A 15,108-nucleotide genomic window follows, 5' to 3' on the forward strand; every position below is an offset into this window, starting at 1 on the left:
GGTTGGGTCAGCTAGGCCGCAACAGGTAAATGGGGTGACTTGGACCGGGTAATAGCAACGGCCCATCATCTCAACAGCCCACTTGTTAGTGGTTATTCTATTGGGCCGCATAAGTATAGTGCACTTGTACTAAAATGCAAACTGTTAGTGTGTGAATCCCATTATCGGGTGTGTAGTCCAACAAGGAATTGATTGCGATGTTATTTGTTACATATTTTGTGAAGAATAATGTGTGAGGTAACTATATACGTGAACCAAAACCCCTGCTATGTGAATGAACAATGACATGTATGATGCATGAATGACTATTGTGAAGGCTATGATGTTATGTGCGATTCGTATGAATGGATTACAAGTGTGGCATGCGTAAAAGATATGTGTTCTGAATGTAGTTTGAAACTGATTGATGTGTGTAATCATTTTAGGCCTTGGTTGATCAAATTATGTTACACAAATAACTAGTCTTACCGAGCAATCTCAGGTGAGTTCATTGCATTTTCTCAAGCATGCGTCCCGGTGGTTTGGGACAACTGGTAAACATTTGGAAGGGAAACCTTGGGTAAACAACTTAATCGGTTTTGGTTATTGAACATGGGATCTATCATCGGATTGCCTGGAGGGCAATGTGGGTAATTAGTTGATAGCGCTATTAGGTGGGAAACCTCACACCGGGCCGTAAGGACGGGGGTGAACTAATTATATGGGTTTCACTATGGTTGTTAAGAGGCACACTCCTCGGTTACGTAAGGGCGTTTTCCCTAGGGTAACTAGCGTGAACAACATAGTGGGTTGCTAAGAGGCACACTCCTCGGTTACGTAAGGGCGTACTCCCTAGGGTAACTAGCATGAGCAACATCGTAACACAACATTGAATCGCATTAACATACATCTGGTAACTCAACACGTTAACAAAACCTTGAACTCACCAGCGTAGTCTGACACACTTGTTTGCATGCTTGTAGGTCATTAACGTTTGGAACATGGACTTGCTATCTGGGAGTGTTGGAGTGGTCATGGATCGAGGCTCTGGGATTAACTTACATTTGATACATTGGTTTTGATTATTATTATGAAACGAGTGCTAAACGATTACATGCTTCCGCTACATAACATTTGAGAATTGATATCATGTTGACATCTTATTTTGGTAATTAATGTCATGATTTACTTAAATACCTATCATTGGTTCAATGTGATTAGTGGCTCGAACTCTGATGCGTAACACGCCTCGCGGGGTTTCCGCAGGTGGAATTTTGGGGGTGTTACATTCTTAATCAATTTGCATACGACTTTCAAGTTTTAATCCAATATTCACCTCTGTTAAAGGTTTGATCTTTTACTAATTATTTGAAAGCAGAATGTGTTCTACATTTGTTTTCTTGAGAAGTTGAACTGTTAAAAATCGTTTAATTAAGAAGTCCGCTTAACTTATTCATTTTACAATGTTTAACTTATTCAAGATTAAGTTAAACAGTCTGGAGCCGATAAAACTATACTAACCCGAAACACGATTTGATAAAACCTGAACCATTTAACCTGAACACCGAATAGCCCGAACCTAGAATGATTTAGTTATCAGATAACATTTTTAGTGAAACGGAAAACCGGAAAACTCGAGAAAACAACCCAAAGAACACCCGGCCACAGGTTGAGTGAAACGGTCCAAGGACCTAATGCCCAGAAATAAAGATTTTTGGAGTAGAAAGTTAAAGTACATTCGTCAACATTTGGGGGGATCCAACCGCTCGGTCCACCAACCACATCGAAGTGTTAGAGCATTCACATCCAGCCCCCTAAAATTATACATACATTCCACTAAAAAACTTCTATATCAATATATTTCCACTAAAAACAAATACTTTTTCTCTTTCCTTTTCAATTAAATAATATTTTTATACCTTTATGATTACATTTTTCTCTCTCCTTCACTCACAACCACTTTCAATATATATTAAAAAATTATAGTGGGTGAACAGTGTCCCCCCAAATATACAGATGAACAGTAACATTTTCTCTCTCCTCCACTCACAACCATTTTTTATACTCTTTATATTTTAAAAACCCCACAATCACAATTTAGTTCTTTGGATTTGAATGCTCTTAGTCATTATATATTAGTATTAATTAGTGGTAACGTCGCATTGGGGAGCAAACGGAGAAGGATGTGATTGAAAAGGCTCTTTGCGAGCACTAAAAACACTATCTAAAAGGGGATTTAGGTATATAGAGATGGGATCAAATACAAACCTCAATATGTGTAAGAACTATAAGAACCAACCACTATTAGACATGTGTCCTTCATTAAAAAACTAGACAAGGGTATTTTAGACTTTCTCACTCTATTTTTTGAATTTAATTAATTCTAAATTTTAATTATCCCCTATATTCATACACTATTTCAATTCAAAATTTGAAAATTTCCAACAACAGGCACTTTGTAAATCAGCACAATCTTCACAAATCGCAACAATAGACACTTTGTTAATCAGCACAATCTCCGCTAATAACATGCAATTTGTTAATCAGCACTTTGTAACAAATTATTACAACTATATGATTTTTTTAAACTAAGATAAAAGTCAATAAAGATAAGTACCAAGAATTCAAATAAACAAATAAACAGATAAACTAAAATAAAAACTTGAAATTAATTTTCCATTACGTAGTTAGATTGTGTATTTACATAAATTTAGTTTCCTGTTGTGCTTGTTTTTCAAGTGCAGCAAAAAACAAATTTAATTCCCTATTATGCTTGTTTTTCAAGTGCGGCTAAAACAAGTGCTACTTATTTTTTTAGTATGTTTATAATGTGTTGTTTACACATGTGCTGGTATGTTTCTAAAGTTCTGTTAGCACATGTGCTGATATGCTTTTAAAGTGTTGTTAGCATATGTGCTGGTATGTTTTTAAAGTGTTGTTAATACACGTGTTGGTTAGTTTTCAAAGTGCTGATTCAAATCACCTTCAAGCAGGATAAAATCTTATGGGAAGAATATTTAACAAATTTTATGAAATATCTCGATGGGCAATTATATTGTAATTAACACACAATCAACACATTATCAGCACAATTATAAAACAACTTTTGGTAACTTTTTTAGAAGTTACTTTTATAAATAAAAAAAAGTATAGCAATATGGTACTCATATTAAAGATTAAAAAATACTTGCACTAGTACAAAAATGTTTAAAAGAGACGGTTCCTAAAATGCTTTTATGTCACTTTGTATGAGGACCGTCATATTTTATATTTTTGTTTTCCAAATTAAAAAAGTAAAATGTATTGAAACGTTGTATTAGATAAAACCGTCTTTTTTGGTAAAAAAAATTAACCGTCTTTTTTTGGTAAAAAATTCAACCGTCTTTTTACGTACCTTTTTTCACAGATTACAAGCACTTTTTTGATAGGGCTTTAATTAAAACTCAAACCACCTTTTTTCATTGATTCTTATTTTGATTTTTTTACCTAGGATATATCTTTTTGGAACTAAATCAAATAATTTCTAAGTCAACTCCACACCACTTGCTGTGAGTCTGTGATAATTACTAATTAATTCTCATTTTTTAACTCGTCTAATTTGTAATCTATATTGGTTTATTAATGTCTAATGGGGTGGTGGTTCATTAGTAAAGTCAAAGTCTGAAACACCTATGTTGGGAAGGAGAAGTTCTTGAGTTCAAGTTCCACAGACGATAGATGATTAAAGAAATTAGCTGTTCAAAAAAATATTAGTTTATTAATATGCTATATTAACATGTAATGAGTAACTTGAATTCGTAAATAACTAGTTGATGCCCCCGCCCGTGTTGCGGGGCGACAGCCAAATAATTCTCAATCAATTAAAAAAACACATTTATAGTTTTGTTAGGAAAAAAAAACTAAAACGATGACAAGACCGTAGTTCTGAGCTCAGGGCAAAACTGTAGTTTGTAAGGATTAATGAGCGAGTGTTAGGCAGCGCTTTGACATGGAAAAAAATTAAATCCAGTCAACCAATTAAAAAATACTTTTATAGTTTTGCTAAAAAAACTAAAACAATAACAATACTGTAATTTGAACCGATGGCAAAGTTGTATTTGTTGACTTGGGTAAAATCGTAATTTGGCAAAAGTTAAAGTGATGGCAACACTATAAATTTGAACCGTAGACAAAATCGTAATATAACTATGCACTAAGGACAAAATCATAATTTTAAGCTAGGGACAAAACTATATTTTTAACTTGAACTGGGACAAAATCAAAATTTTGAACTGAGTGCAAAATCGTAATTTTGAATAGGGGGCAAAAGCATACTTTTATTTTAAACCGGGCAAAAACATAATTTTAAACCGAAGGCGAAATCATAATTTTTGAAATGGGGCGAAAATGCAAAGTCGTCATTTTTATTTTGGGACAAAAGCAAAAATTTATTTTGAACTGGGGCCAAAAATGTAATTGTAATCTGGGGATAAAATCATAATTTTGTACCGAAGGCAAATCGTAATTTTGAGCGAGGGATAAAAGGATAATTTTATTTTGAGCTAGGGGTAAAAACGTAATTTTATTTTAAATTTAGGAGGAAACCGTAATTTTAAAACGAATATAAAACAATAAAATGGTTGGTCGAATAGAGAAGTGTCACGCAGCTGCGTGGCACTATTCCCCTAACTTACTTCTATATACGTAGGAAATTATGTTTGTTAGCGGTAACAATGTATCAATATATCTGCTATTTTTTTTGAAATTTAAACACATATCATATATCTTAGTTTAGTACAAGAAAACTTTTGAAATTACAAATATAAGGATAAGGATGTTCATCGAATAAACAAAATGTTTGGTAACAAGCTTATATATTCATATTGCTTAATATTATTTCACAACAACATAGTTCATGGTCATCGTTCACCTACAACAATATTCTTCATTCGGTATTATATTATATGAATCTTCAACAAGGTAAGGTTATTATAATTAGGTAGATGATCCTGTAAAAAGTGCTTAAAGTGTGAGAAGTGTATTATAACACTATATATAATACTATATAAATACCATATAAACACCGTATAACAATATGTAACACCATATAATACCATATAACACTATGTAACACTATATAACATTATATAACAAATATAACACTATAGTTTGTCTGATCGCATGTATATGATAGATATATAGTGTTATATTTGTTATATAATGATATATAGTGTTACATAGTGTTATATAGTATTATATGTTGTTACATATTGTTATACGGTGTTTTATAGTGTTATATAGTATTATATATAGTGTTATAATACACTTCTCACACTTTAGGCCATTTTTACACTATCCTTACCCATCATAATTATATGTTTTTAATTTAATTTAAATTAGAGTAAATTACAAAAATCGTCCTTTATGTTTACACCAAATTGCAAACTATATTCTTTGTCTTCAAAAAGAATGAAAAACGTACTCGATGTTTGAAACCCCTGCACGTTCTGTCCTTTAGCCACAACTTAGTTTGTTTTCATGGTTAAATATGACCAAGTAGACCTCATATGAGGGTATTTTGGTCATTTTATCGTATATATTTTAATAAATAAACAAAAATAAAACTCACAAACTCTCTCTCTCTCTCTCTCTATTCAAAGTGTCTCTCTTTCTCTCTCTACAAACTCCCTCTCTACAATCTAGTTATGCAACACCTCCGTCAGATCACCACCACCACCGCAAAACCACCGCCATCACACCACCACCACCACCATAACACCATCATCGCCATCACATCACCACCGCCATTACTACACCACTCTCTCTATAAATTGTCTCTCTCTACAAGATCTAGTAAGTATTCAGGTCTAATTCTCTCAAATTGAACTACACATAGATTCAAAATCAAATCTGAATACGAACAACACACAGATTCATCGATGTCGGGACGACAACTACGCTGTACGTTCATGACGTTAGAAGTTCCAAAGTTGTGGTGTTACGACGGTGGTGGTGGTAAGAAGATTTTTAGGGGTTTTAGGTTGTGTGGGGTGGCAGGTTGTCGTGGTGGTGGGTAGGTAGTGGTGGCTGGGGGTGGTATTGTTTGGTGGTTGTAATAGAAAGAGATAATGTGTGTTTCCCGTAAACCATTTTTTTAAATGCACGATTGGTTAAATACTAGTGGGCCCCACCTTTACGCCCTTTCCCGTTCCCCACATGCGACAAGTCTTCACCGCTCAAGCTCCACCCAAACCCTTCCTCGCGCGGCAAAACTTCACGGCGGCACCCTCCACTCGCGGAAAAACTCCTCCCTGCTTCCTTTGCCGCATCGACCCTGGACACCCTCATGTTAAAGTAGATGAGAAAAAAAATTCTAAAATATAAAAAACAAAAATATATTGTTTTAGGGATGAGCAAATAGTATCGGGTACCGGTTTCGGACGGTACCCATACCGAATTTACCAAACCGGGTACGTTTTCCGTACCGGTTTTTATTCTCAAATACCGGTACCGAACCGTACCATAACGGGTATATTCGGTACCGATACCAATACTCACTTTTAAGGCTTTTTGTTACCGATTCAGTACCAAGCTCATCTTTATATTCTTTCACTTCTCATGTTATTATGTCATGACTCATTTGTATTGATCTATACCCTACATGTTATTTTTTAAATATATTATAAGTTGTTAAAAGTTGAAATATTAGCAAGTAACAAAGTAACAATGATTTTAGTTCCCTCCCAAACCCTCTGGATTTCTTCCGCCTAAACCTATCCCCAAATTTAAAACTTGCAACACCAAATTTCTTTTCCACCCTAATTTTGTAGTGCCTCCAGGTTTCTACAAAAAATAACAATATCATATTAAAGCCAAACCTTTTCTATGCCATAACCCATTACAAGCTTTTCATCACACATCGATGATGAAGACGGCGATCGTTGACGGAAACTATTTAGAGGTCAAATACACAGTTGATTTAGAGATCTATGATGGATGTAAACGACAAGTTGATTCAGAAATCGTAAGTGCGTCTTTTTCTGAAGGTTATCTCGGATTGCTTTCTAATCAAGTATGGTATGTCAATTTCCGGGTTTTGACTACTTGTTATGTTTAGATCGGTTGGTGTCATTGTCAATATGTTTACATTAAGGCCAGTTTTTCAACTCTTTATTGGTACCTTGCAGTTAGGAGGGCAAAAACTTAATTTTGTAATGGAATTAGGAATTTCGATTGATTTTTAAGCAACTGATATAGAAACTGATGATTATTTGATTGAGTTACATATTATTCACATCACTTTTGCAACTAACTTTATATTATTTGGGCAAAATGGATTCTTTAATGACATAAGCTTAGTGTATGCCATGTGTTTGATGTTTTGCCAAATGAAAACTGATGATTCAACATGATCATACCAATTTGACATATAATATTCACCAGTACCACTAGTTTATAAAAAAAACGATCTGAGTCTAGAGAATACCGAAAATCGAATATGGGTAGTTTACTCATACTAAAGAGCAAGATAAATATAATTTGGAACAGTTAGGCTTCTTACTATAATTATGTGGATTTAATTATCTTTTTTCTTGTCAACTGTTATCGTAAAACATAGATTCCATATAGTAAAGAGCTGCATTATAAGCTATTTTCTAAATCCAAAGCCACACATTTAGTTTCTAAACTTCTAGTTTAATTTATATCAAACATTTGGTGAAGCATTCTCCATGTCATATGCTTATGCTTCTACTAAGGTTGCTGTTACAGAGGTAACTAGGAAGGGATGCCAGCATGGGGACGTACACACTTATTCTCGGATGTGACTGGTCTTACAAAATGCTTATTTTTGGAATTAAAAACAAAGAGAAAGAAGAGCGAGGTTGTAAAGACTCAGACAACGTTAGGGAAAGCCCTGGTGCATTCGATAGTTTGTACAGCGAACTACCAGAAATCTTGGTAACATACTGTCAAAGTTTGTTTATTATTTTTAAAAATATATTAACTAAAAACTACCGTTTGCAGTTTATTCAAAGATGTGAACTTCTATGTCCTGATAGACAAGGTGCTCCTACGGTTAGGGGTATAGGCTGTGTTTATCCTACTACTGAGAGGATTATGCATAATTGCCTGATGATAGATGGTTTTGTCAAAGTTCAAGTAGATAGAGTTGAAGAAGGTTGCGGATTGAATTGTCTCTTGCCTGATTCATGTAGTAGACTGTTTGGAAGATGCAAAAGAATGCTTTATTTACTGGTCTGTTAAATCAATAAAGGTATACTTATATAAATAATAATTGTATAATTAATTCATTTATTAATATACTAATATTTTTTTTCAACCCACAGAGTTTAAACAAAGATTCTCCTCAAAGTGTAGAACCATCTCACCATTCTATGGGTACACTTTATAGACTGCAAGTCGTTTTTAATATATATCATTAATTTTATAAAAAACAATCTGTTTTGCTAATGTTGTTTGAGACAACATCTTCTCACCAACAACAAACGATTCCAGATGAAAGAATCGGGTATCAAATATACTCGTATGCATTACAAGAGGAGGAGGCTTTTAATTGATTGGTAAACACATTATTTGTATATAATTATGTGTGTTTACTAATAGTGTCGTTATTGGTTAATGTAGCTCGCTGATAAACAATTTTCTCAGAATACAACCAAGCATGTTCCTTTTGGTAAACTTACCGAGCCGGTCAATGGTTTGTTTAACTACAATGTATACTAAATTGTAATCTAATTTTTATCTATCTTTATATTTTAGCTGGAAAATAAAACCTCAATGGTTCGTCAAAGTGAAATTGACGAGTTTGTAGAGTGTACTTTAAAGGCGTCTATTTCAGTTTTGGTGGCGGGAAGGACGACAAGGATGAATGGAGGTAAGTATAGTATGCTACTCTTTTATAATTAATTCTTTTTCATTTTTATAAATATTTGTTGACACTCGAGTGAGCCTTAGAACACAATCGTTATATTCAATATTTTATCAGTTATTACACAGATGGTTAAGTCACTTTGACTTGTTCGCTCATTTGACCCAATGGCCTAGGCGTGCCAAAGGGCTTTTGACAACATAGATCATATATATTATTAGGGGTTCTTAGGAGCGCCAAAGGGCTTTGTATCAATGTTGACTCTAGTTGGCATGACTTATGCATTTCAATTTCCTCATGATTCCAACAAGGGGATCTTGCTTGATTTTAATTTTTAATGGTAGCTAATAGACATTTTTCTATGTGTTTTGATCAGTGGCAAAGGAATTTAAGTCAGTGAGTGCTGTTGAGAGCTTTGTGGTTATTGGGGTGGATAAAGGAGGTTGCACAAAGTCAAGGAGTTTTTTGGATGGTTGATTTTATTTGTGCTAAACTGAATGATAGGATGTTTTTTCTATGTTAAATTGAATGTTTTAGACTAATGGGTTAACATGGATGCTTTAGCTATTTATAACATGGTTCATTGTTTGTTATATTGCTTTTATTTGTTATTTTTTTATATGATTCCGAATAAAATGAATTGAATTTAATAAAATGGTGAATTAATCAAATTAATGGATCTGGTGAAATATATGTTTGACAGCAACCGTCTTATTAGGCAACACATCTAATCAATAAAACCGTCTTATTAGCTACACCAAAACCGCCTTATTAGGCTTGAAAATGACGGTCTTAGCTACACCACAAAACCGCCTTATTAGGATTAAAAATGACGGATGTAACCGTCTTAAAAGGTCAATGATCAAAAATGACGCTATGTTTTATGTCGCTTCCTAAACCGTCATATTTGGTTGTAAAAACGTCATATTAGCTTGTCTTTTTTGTACTAGTGTTGATTTTATGGTATATTTTTTTTAAAAAAAATAATGAAGTATATAAAAGTTATTTTAGTTTAAAAAACCTTGGTGGAATTTGTATTTAATTGAAAATGTCAAATGACTAGCAATTTTACATAATTACCCCTAATTTGTTAGTACTAACTTTTAGTTATAAGGGTTTTAATTATAATCAACCATAACCCTTGATTTAAACTATCAATGGTTCAGATCTGTTCTTACGGTTCTTACAGTTAGCACTGTTTGTACAGGATCTCAACCCTAGGTATATATATTTGTGGGGAGATTCTAAGAATCATCACAACTGGTAGTCAGTTCTAATTATAGATGCCGGTTCCAAGTCTTTGACTCTTCCGAGGTTGATAATGGGTATTTGATTTATGTTTTAGAAGGTTTGTACTTTGTTCTTTTATTATAGAATTTAGTATTCGATAAAACTTTATAATTTAAACTAAATGTTATTAAACTTATTTATTTAATTTAAACTAAATGTTTAATAAAATGTTTAGGATACTTCAGGAACTCCACATTAGGGAAGTCTAAGAAAAAATAAGACGAGAAGCTATGATTGGTAGTTGGTTAGTGGAGGTGTTAAAAGTTGAAAGATAGATTCCCTCCACCCTTAAGGTGCATGAAGACCACGTCGGACCGCCTTTGACCATCCCATCGGGGAAGAAGAAACCCTCGAACCACATAACGCCATATGGATTCAAGCTCAAGAGGTTGTAGGAGATGAAGGTTGAACATGTATTCGAACGTGTGAGAGAGTAAGGAGGAACGGGTTGTGGTGAGTGCGGGAACACCTCCCCCACCATTGATGGCTCCGTCTTTTTCGTTCACGGAGGCTGCTACCCGTGTCCACTCTCTATAGCCTTATCACTACTAGAAAAGGGGATAATTTGCTACAGAAATTTCCTACACAATTTTTTTCATCACATATTACAACACCTTTATGACGAATTTCCTACAAAATTTTTTTTTCATGATTTTGTTACAAATTTTCGATGCATCCATTACGAAAAACAAAAAAAATCCTAATTAATTGACAGTTGCGTCACAAATCTGTCAGAAATAACCTATAAAAGGTTAATTATTATCCTTTACCGAATAAATATTTATATAAACCAAATAAATAAGGGAAAATAATATCGTTTCCTACAAATTTGTGACGAAACATAAGAAAACCCTAATTAATTGACAGTTGCGTCGCAAATCTGTCAGAAATTATATCGTTTCCTACACATTTATGATGAAATATTTATTTTTTAATTAACTTAAACCATCCGTCGGAATTCTGTCACAACTCTGTCACAAATAATTTACAAAAGGATTTATAATTGTTTACCGAATAAATATTAACATATGCAAAATAAATAAGGGAAAATGATAGCATTTTTTCTACACAATTCTCACAAAATATTTATTTGTAACAACACTTCTAATTTATTTGTAGGAAGTTGATCACAAAAAATACCCAGTTTTCTAGGAAATTTGTAACAACACTTCTAATTTATGTGTAGGAAATGGGTCACAAAAAAATAAATCCTAAAAGATAATAATTAAATATATTGTAGGAGATTCGTAGCAATTTGCGACGTAGTAGTTTCGTAGAAAATGTGTAGGAAATTGCGTAGGAAATGCGTTGAAAACGGGTTTCCTACGAGCTGTTTTCCTACATCAAGTGTTTGTCATAAATGCGTAGAAAACCAGTTTTATGACGCATTTCCTACGAAAACTGGTGTAAAAAGTTTCAGATTTTCTAGTAGTGTATAAACCATTTTTAGGTTTGGTCATCCTCATATCTATTTTTTCATCTATTTCATTATTTCAAATTCTATTTCACACCAATTATATGTATTTCATTCAGTTTAGCATCATATTAAACACAACTTGTTCCAAAATTTCTCATAAAGAACTCAACCTCCATTCAACTCAATTCGAACTCCAATCCTAAGTCAGATTTTACTCTAAAAGAATAAAAGAGTTTAAGTAATTCGAAAACGATATGAGAAACATGAAACACCCTAGTAAATGACAGTCTCATGTCGTTTTAGTTTAAAACAAAACATAATATTGTAGTACAACATTACCACAAGGTAAAAATGAAATTTGTTCTAATGAGTTTTGAGTTGAGGGTATGGTTGATCGTGAACAATATCAATAATTGGTCTGGCCTGCCTGAGAGACCCCACTTGTATTTATGGCTGGCTGGCTGGCTGCCTATTAAACCTTTAAGTCGTAAATAACGGGTGGCAGAGTGGCACTGGTACTGGTACCCACGTCAAATCTATTTGGTGTCAAGCCCCAAATGAAGCACAGGTCCCTGTGTGGCCTGGGCCACCATTTACAAATAAGCAAATTCAAATTCTATACGAACCGACAAAATATTTACAAATTAATACACACATTTAAACATTATTTTTAGTTATGAGAAACTAGAGGAAAAGACAAGAGTAGAGCACCGTGTGATATGTATAATATTTAGGGTATAATTAAGACATTGGTCCACCTATAATTCACAGGCTCGAGCCAGACATACGAGTACCACACGTTTAGCCATGTCCTTTTAGACGTTATTTTCTGCTTCAGTTAATATTTTCACTTAATTCATTACATTCAGGTAACTGAGTTTACTATATGTAATAATAATTATATAAAGGTTTTCTTAAAATAATATAGAGTTATGTGGATGAAAAGTATTGATACAGTTACACCCATTTTGTGAAAAGTTTTCTCATTGCCTCATTGGTTTTGTGGTATATTAAAACACAGTCTGTAAGTTTATATTCATTTTTAGGATCATTTGTTCTTGGTAAGTATTGTTTGACATATAATTTTAAACTATAAAGTTGGATATGTTGTTATATACATTTGTAGTAAACCCGTTAAAAAAACACACATAACTCAAAGTTCCGACACTTTTTATCAACTTGAAAACATGAAAGTTACAATTAAATAAATAACCCTAACATGCTTTATATAGGCTAACAACTTGACTCACAAGACATCCCTAATTTTATTAACTTGTTGACAGAGTAACCGTATGACATCTTATATTTCACAATCTTTCTCTAATTTTAGGGCGTTTTATTGATTCTTAAGAGATATAAATACATTAAAAATACGCTTATATCTATTAATAAGTTTTTCATCCATAAAAGCATATATAAACATGTAGTAGATTAATATATTCCATAATTCAAGCAGCATTTTAGATTCAACTTAACTTTAAAGTTTAAACTAGCTTTGCTAAAGTAGTCAACTATCGGCTATTATGGTCAATTATAATAAACCATAGTCCATAACATAACAAATAAACTAAATGAATAAGACGATGTTTGGTTAGAGAGCGCGGGGTCCAATTGACGACCATTCATTAGCTGTGCAGAAAGCGAACCCAATTTATAGTGGACCCCTTCTACTATTCAAATATACAACTGCAGTCCCTCATCACCCTATGTAAACTTTTCCTATATAACACCATCCCACGATTCTCATTCTTGTATATTAAAAATGACACATACTTTCAACATATTTCGTAAAAACATTGTTGTCATTCTTTTCTTAATCGGGTTCGTGACGTTGTTACCTGTGAAAAACGCGAAACCGGCTACATTCCTACAAGATTTTCACATAACATGGTCTGATTCTCATATTAAACAACTCGATGGTGGGAAGGGGATCCAGTTACTCCTAGACCAAAACTCTGGTATGTCACACGTTTTGTATGTGTGCGCTAGATGTCGTGTGTGTGACATATGATCATTATTAACGTGCTAAATAGTTACATGTACATTGTTTTTATATGTTTTTATATGTCGTAGGATGTGGGTTCGCTTCAAAGAGCAAGTACTTGTTTGGACGTGTGAGCATGAAGATCAAGCTCATTCCTGGCGACTCTGCTGGCACTGTCACCGCCTTTTACGTAAGGCATTTTTACATTGTTAAATTTGCTTATGAGCTGTTGAATATATTGGGTACATGCTCATTGTTTTTATATGGTTCTTGTTGTTAGATGAATTCAGATAACGGTAATGTACGCGATGAGCTTGATTTCGAGTTCTTGGGGAACCGGACCGGACAACCGTATTCTGTCCAAACCAATGTGTATGCCCATGGAAAAGGTGATAGAGAACAAAGGATTAACCTTTGGTTCGACCCTGCTGCTGACTTCCATGATTACTCCATCCTATGGAACCACCACCACGTTGTGTAAGTACAACTCAACTACACTTTCTGTCAACATAGTTTATTATCTATTATAGTTATATTTAAATGATTTATTATTTATCTTTATGTTTGTTTGTCCATTATTATTCTACCACTAGTTTGAATATTAGAATAGTTATTAACGTTTTATCATTGTCCTTTTCAACGCAAAAAATATTATTCATCAATACAGTTTCCCAATTTTATTTAATTCTTGGCATGATTTGTGTAGGTTTTCGGTGGATGAAGTACCTATAAGAGTGTACAAAAACAATGAAGCCAAAAGAATTCCCTATCCAAAATCTCAACCAATGGGAATTTACTCTACACTATGGGAAGCAGATGATTGGGCCACAAGGGGTGGGCTAGAAAAAATTGACTGGAGCAAAGCACCCTTTTATGCATATTATAAGGACTTTGATATTGAGGGGTGTCCTGCACCAGGCCCAAGTGCTTGTGCATCTAGCCAGGCTAATTGGTGGGAGGGTTCTGGTTACCAACAACTTGATTCGGTTGCAGCCCGTAGGTACAAATGGGTCCGTTTGAACCATATGGTCTACGATTACTGCACCGATAAACAAAGGAACCCGATTAAGCCACCAGAATGTATGGATGGTATCTAGAGGAATTCCATTTTTCACCATACATACTTGTCTGGGTTATCATTTATATTTATGTGTCAAAGTGTCAAATATATTTATGTACGAAAGAATTGGAGGCTTAGGGTGAGGGGTAGTGGGAGGGTGTTAGAAAGTGAAATGTTATTTTTTCCCTTTTTTTGAACGTTATATGTTCTCTTTTCTTTGATTTTATCACGTGTCTAAATATCGTTGTCATAAAGATAATTAAGAAGATTTCATTGGAGGATATAACATTTTCTGTGAGTAAATGAAACATATCAAATAAACCGACAAAATATCGAAAAAGTCGTAAAGTACATTTAAATCATGTTTCAAATTGTATTGTAGATAAATTTATGTTCGTGAAGTTTTTCATAATTTAATCTGGTTTGGGTAATCTACTTAACTTTTTTCACAACAAAAAGATTATAAAATGAGTAGTTAAAATCTTTAAGAGAGTAACTAATCATGTCAC

At 33.6% G+C, this 15,108-nt stretch overlaps 1 protein-coding gene and 1 long non-coding RNA gene across 7 annotated transcripts; both read left to right on the plus strand.

Moving 5' to 3' along the window:
* Window positions 1-6,654: 6,654 nt before the first annotated feature.
* Window positions 6,655-9,441, plus strand: LOC118482142. Of its 6 annotated transcripts, none has more exons than XR_004867437.1 (7): window positions 6,661-7,035; window positions 7,716-7,917; window positions 7,984-8,233; window positions 8,307-8,358; window positions 8,605-8,653; window positions 8,740-8,854; window positions 9,225-9,441. It is a non-coding gene; the product is annotated as an uncharacterized LOC118482142 (long non-coding RNA). The 6 variants fall into 6 exon arrangements; XR_004867436.1 differs by having other exon boundaries at window positions 7,729-7,917; XR_004867438.1 differs by having other exon boundaries at window positions 6,661-6,982.
* A 3,857-nt stretch (window positions 9,442-13,298) lies between these two features.
* Window positions 13,299-14,882, plus strand: LOC110921199 (probable xyloglucan endotransglucosylase/hydrolase protein 6). Its single transcript, XM_022165488.2, has 4 exons — window positions 13,299-13,513; window positions 13,629-13,729; window positions 13,820-14,016; window positions 14,246-14,882. Exons 1-4 carry the CDS (start codon window positions 13,318-13,320, stop codon window positions 14,634-14,636), a joined length of 885 nt encoding a protein of 294 aa, XP_022021180.1. The 5' UTR covers window positions 13,299-13,317; the 3' UTR covers window positions 14,637-14,882.
* The last annotated feature ends 226 nt before the right edge of the window (window positions 14,883-15,108 follow it).

The sequence above is a fragment of the Helianthus annuus genome, chromosome 9 (assembly GCF_002127325.2).
Source record: "Helianthus annuus cultivar XRQ/B chromosome 9, HanXRQr2.0-SUNRISE, whole genome shotgun sequence".
In the NCBI taxonomy this organism is placed as follows: domain Eukaryota; kingdom Viridiplantae; phylum Streptophyta; class Magnoliopsida; order Asterales; family Asteraceae; genus Helianthus; species Helianthus annuus.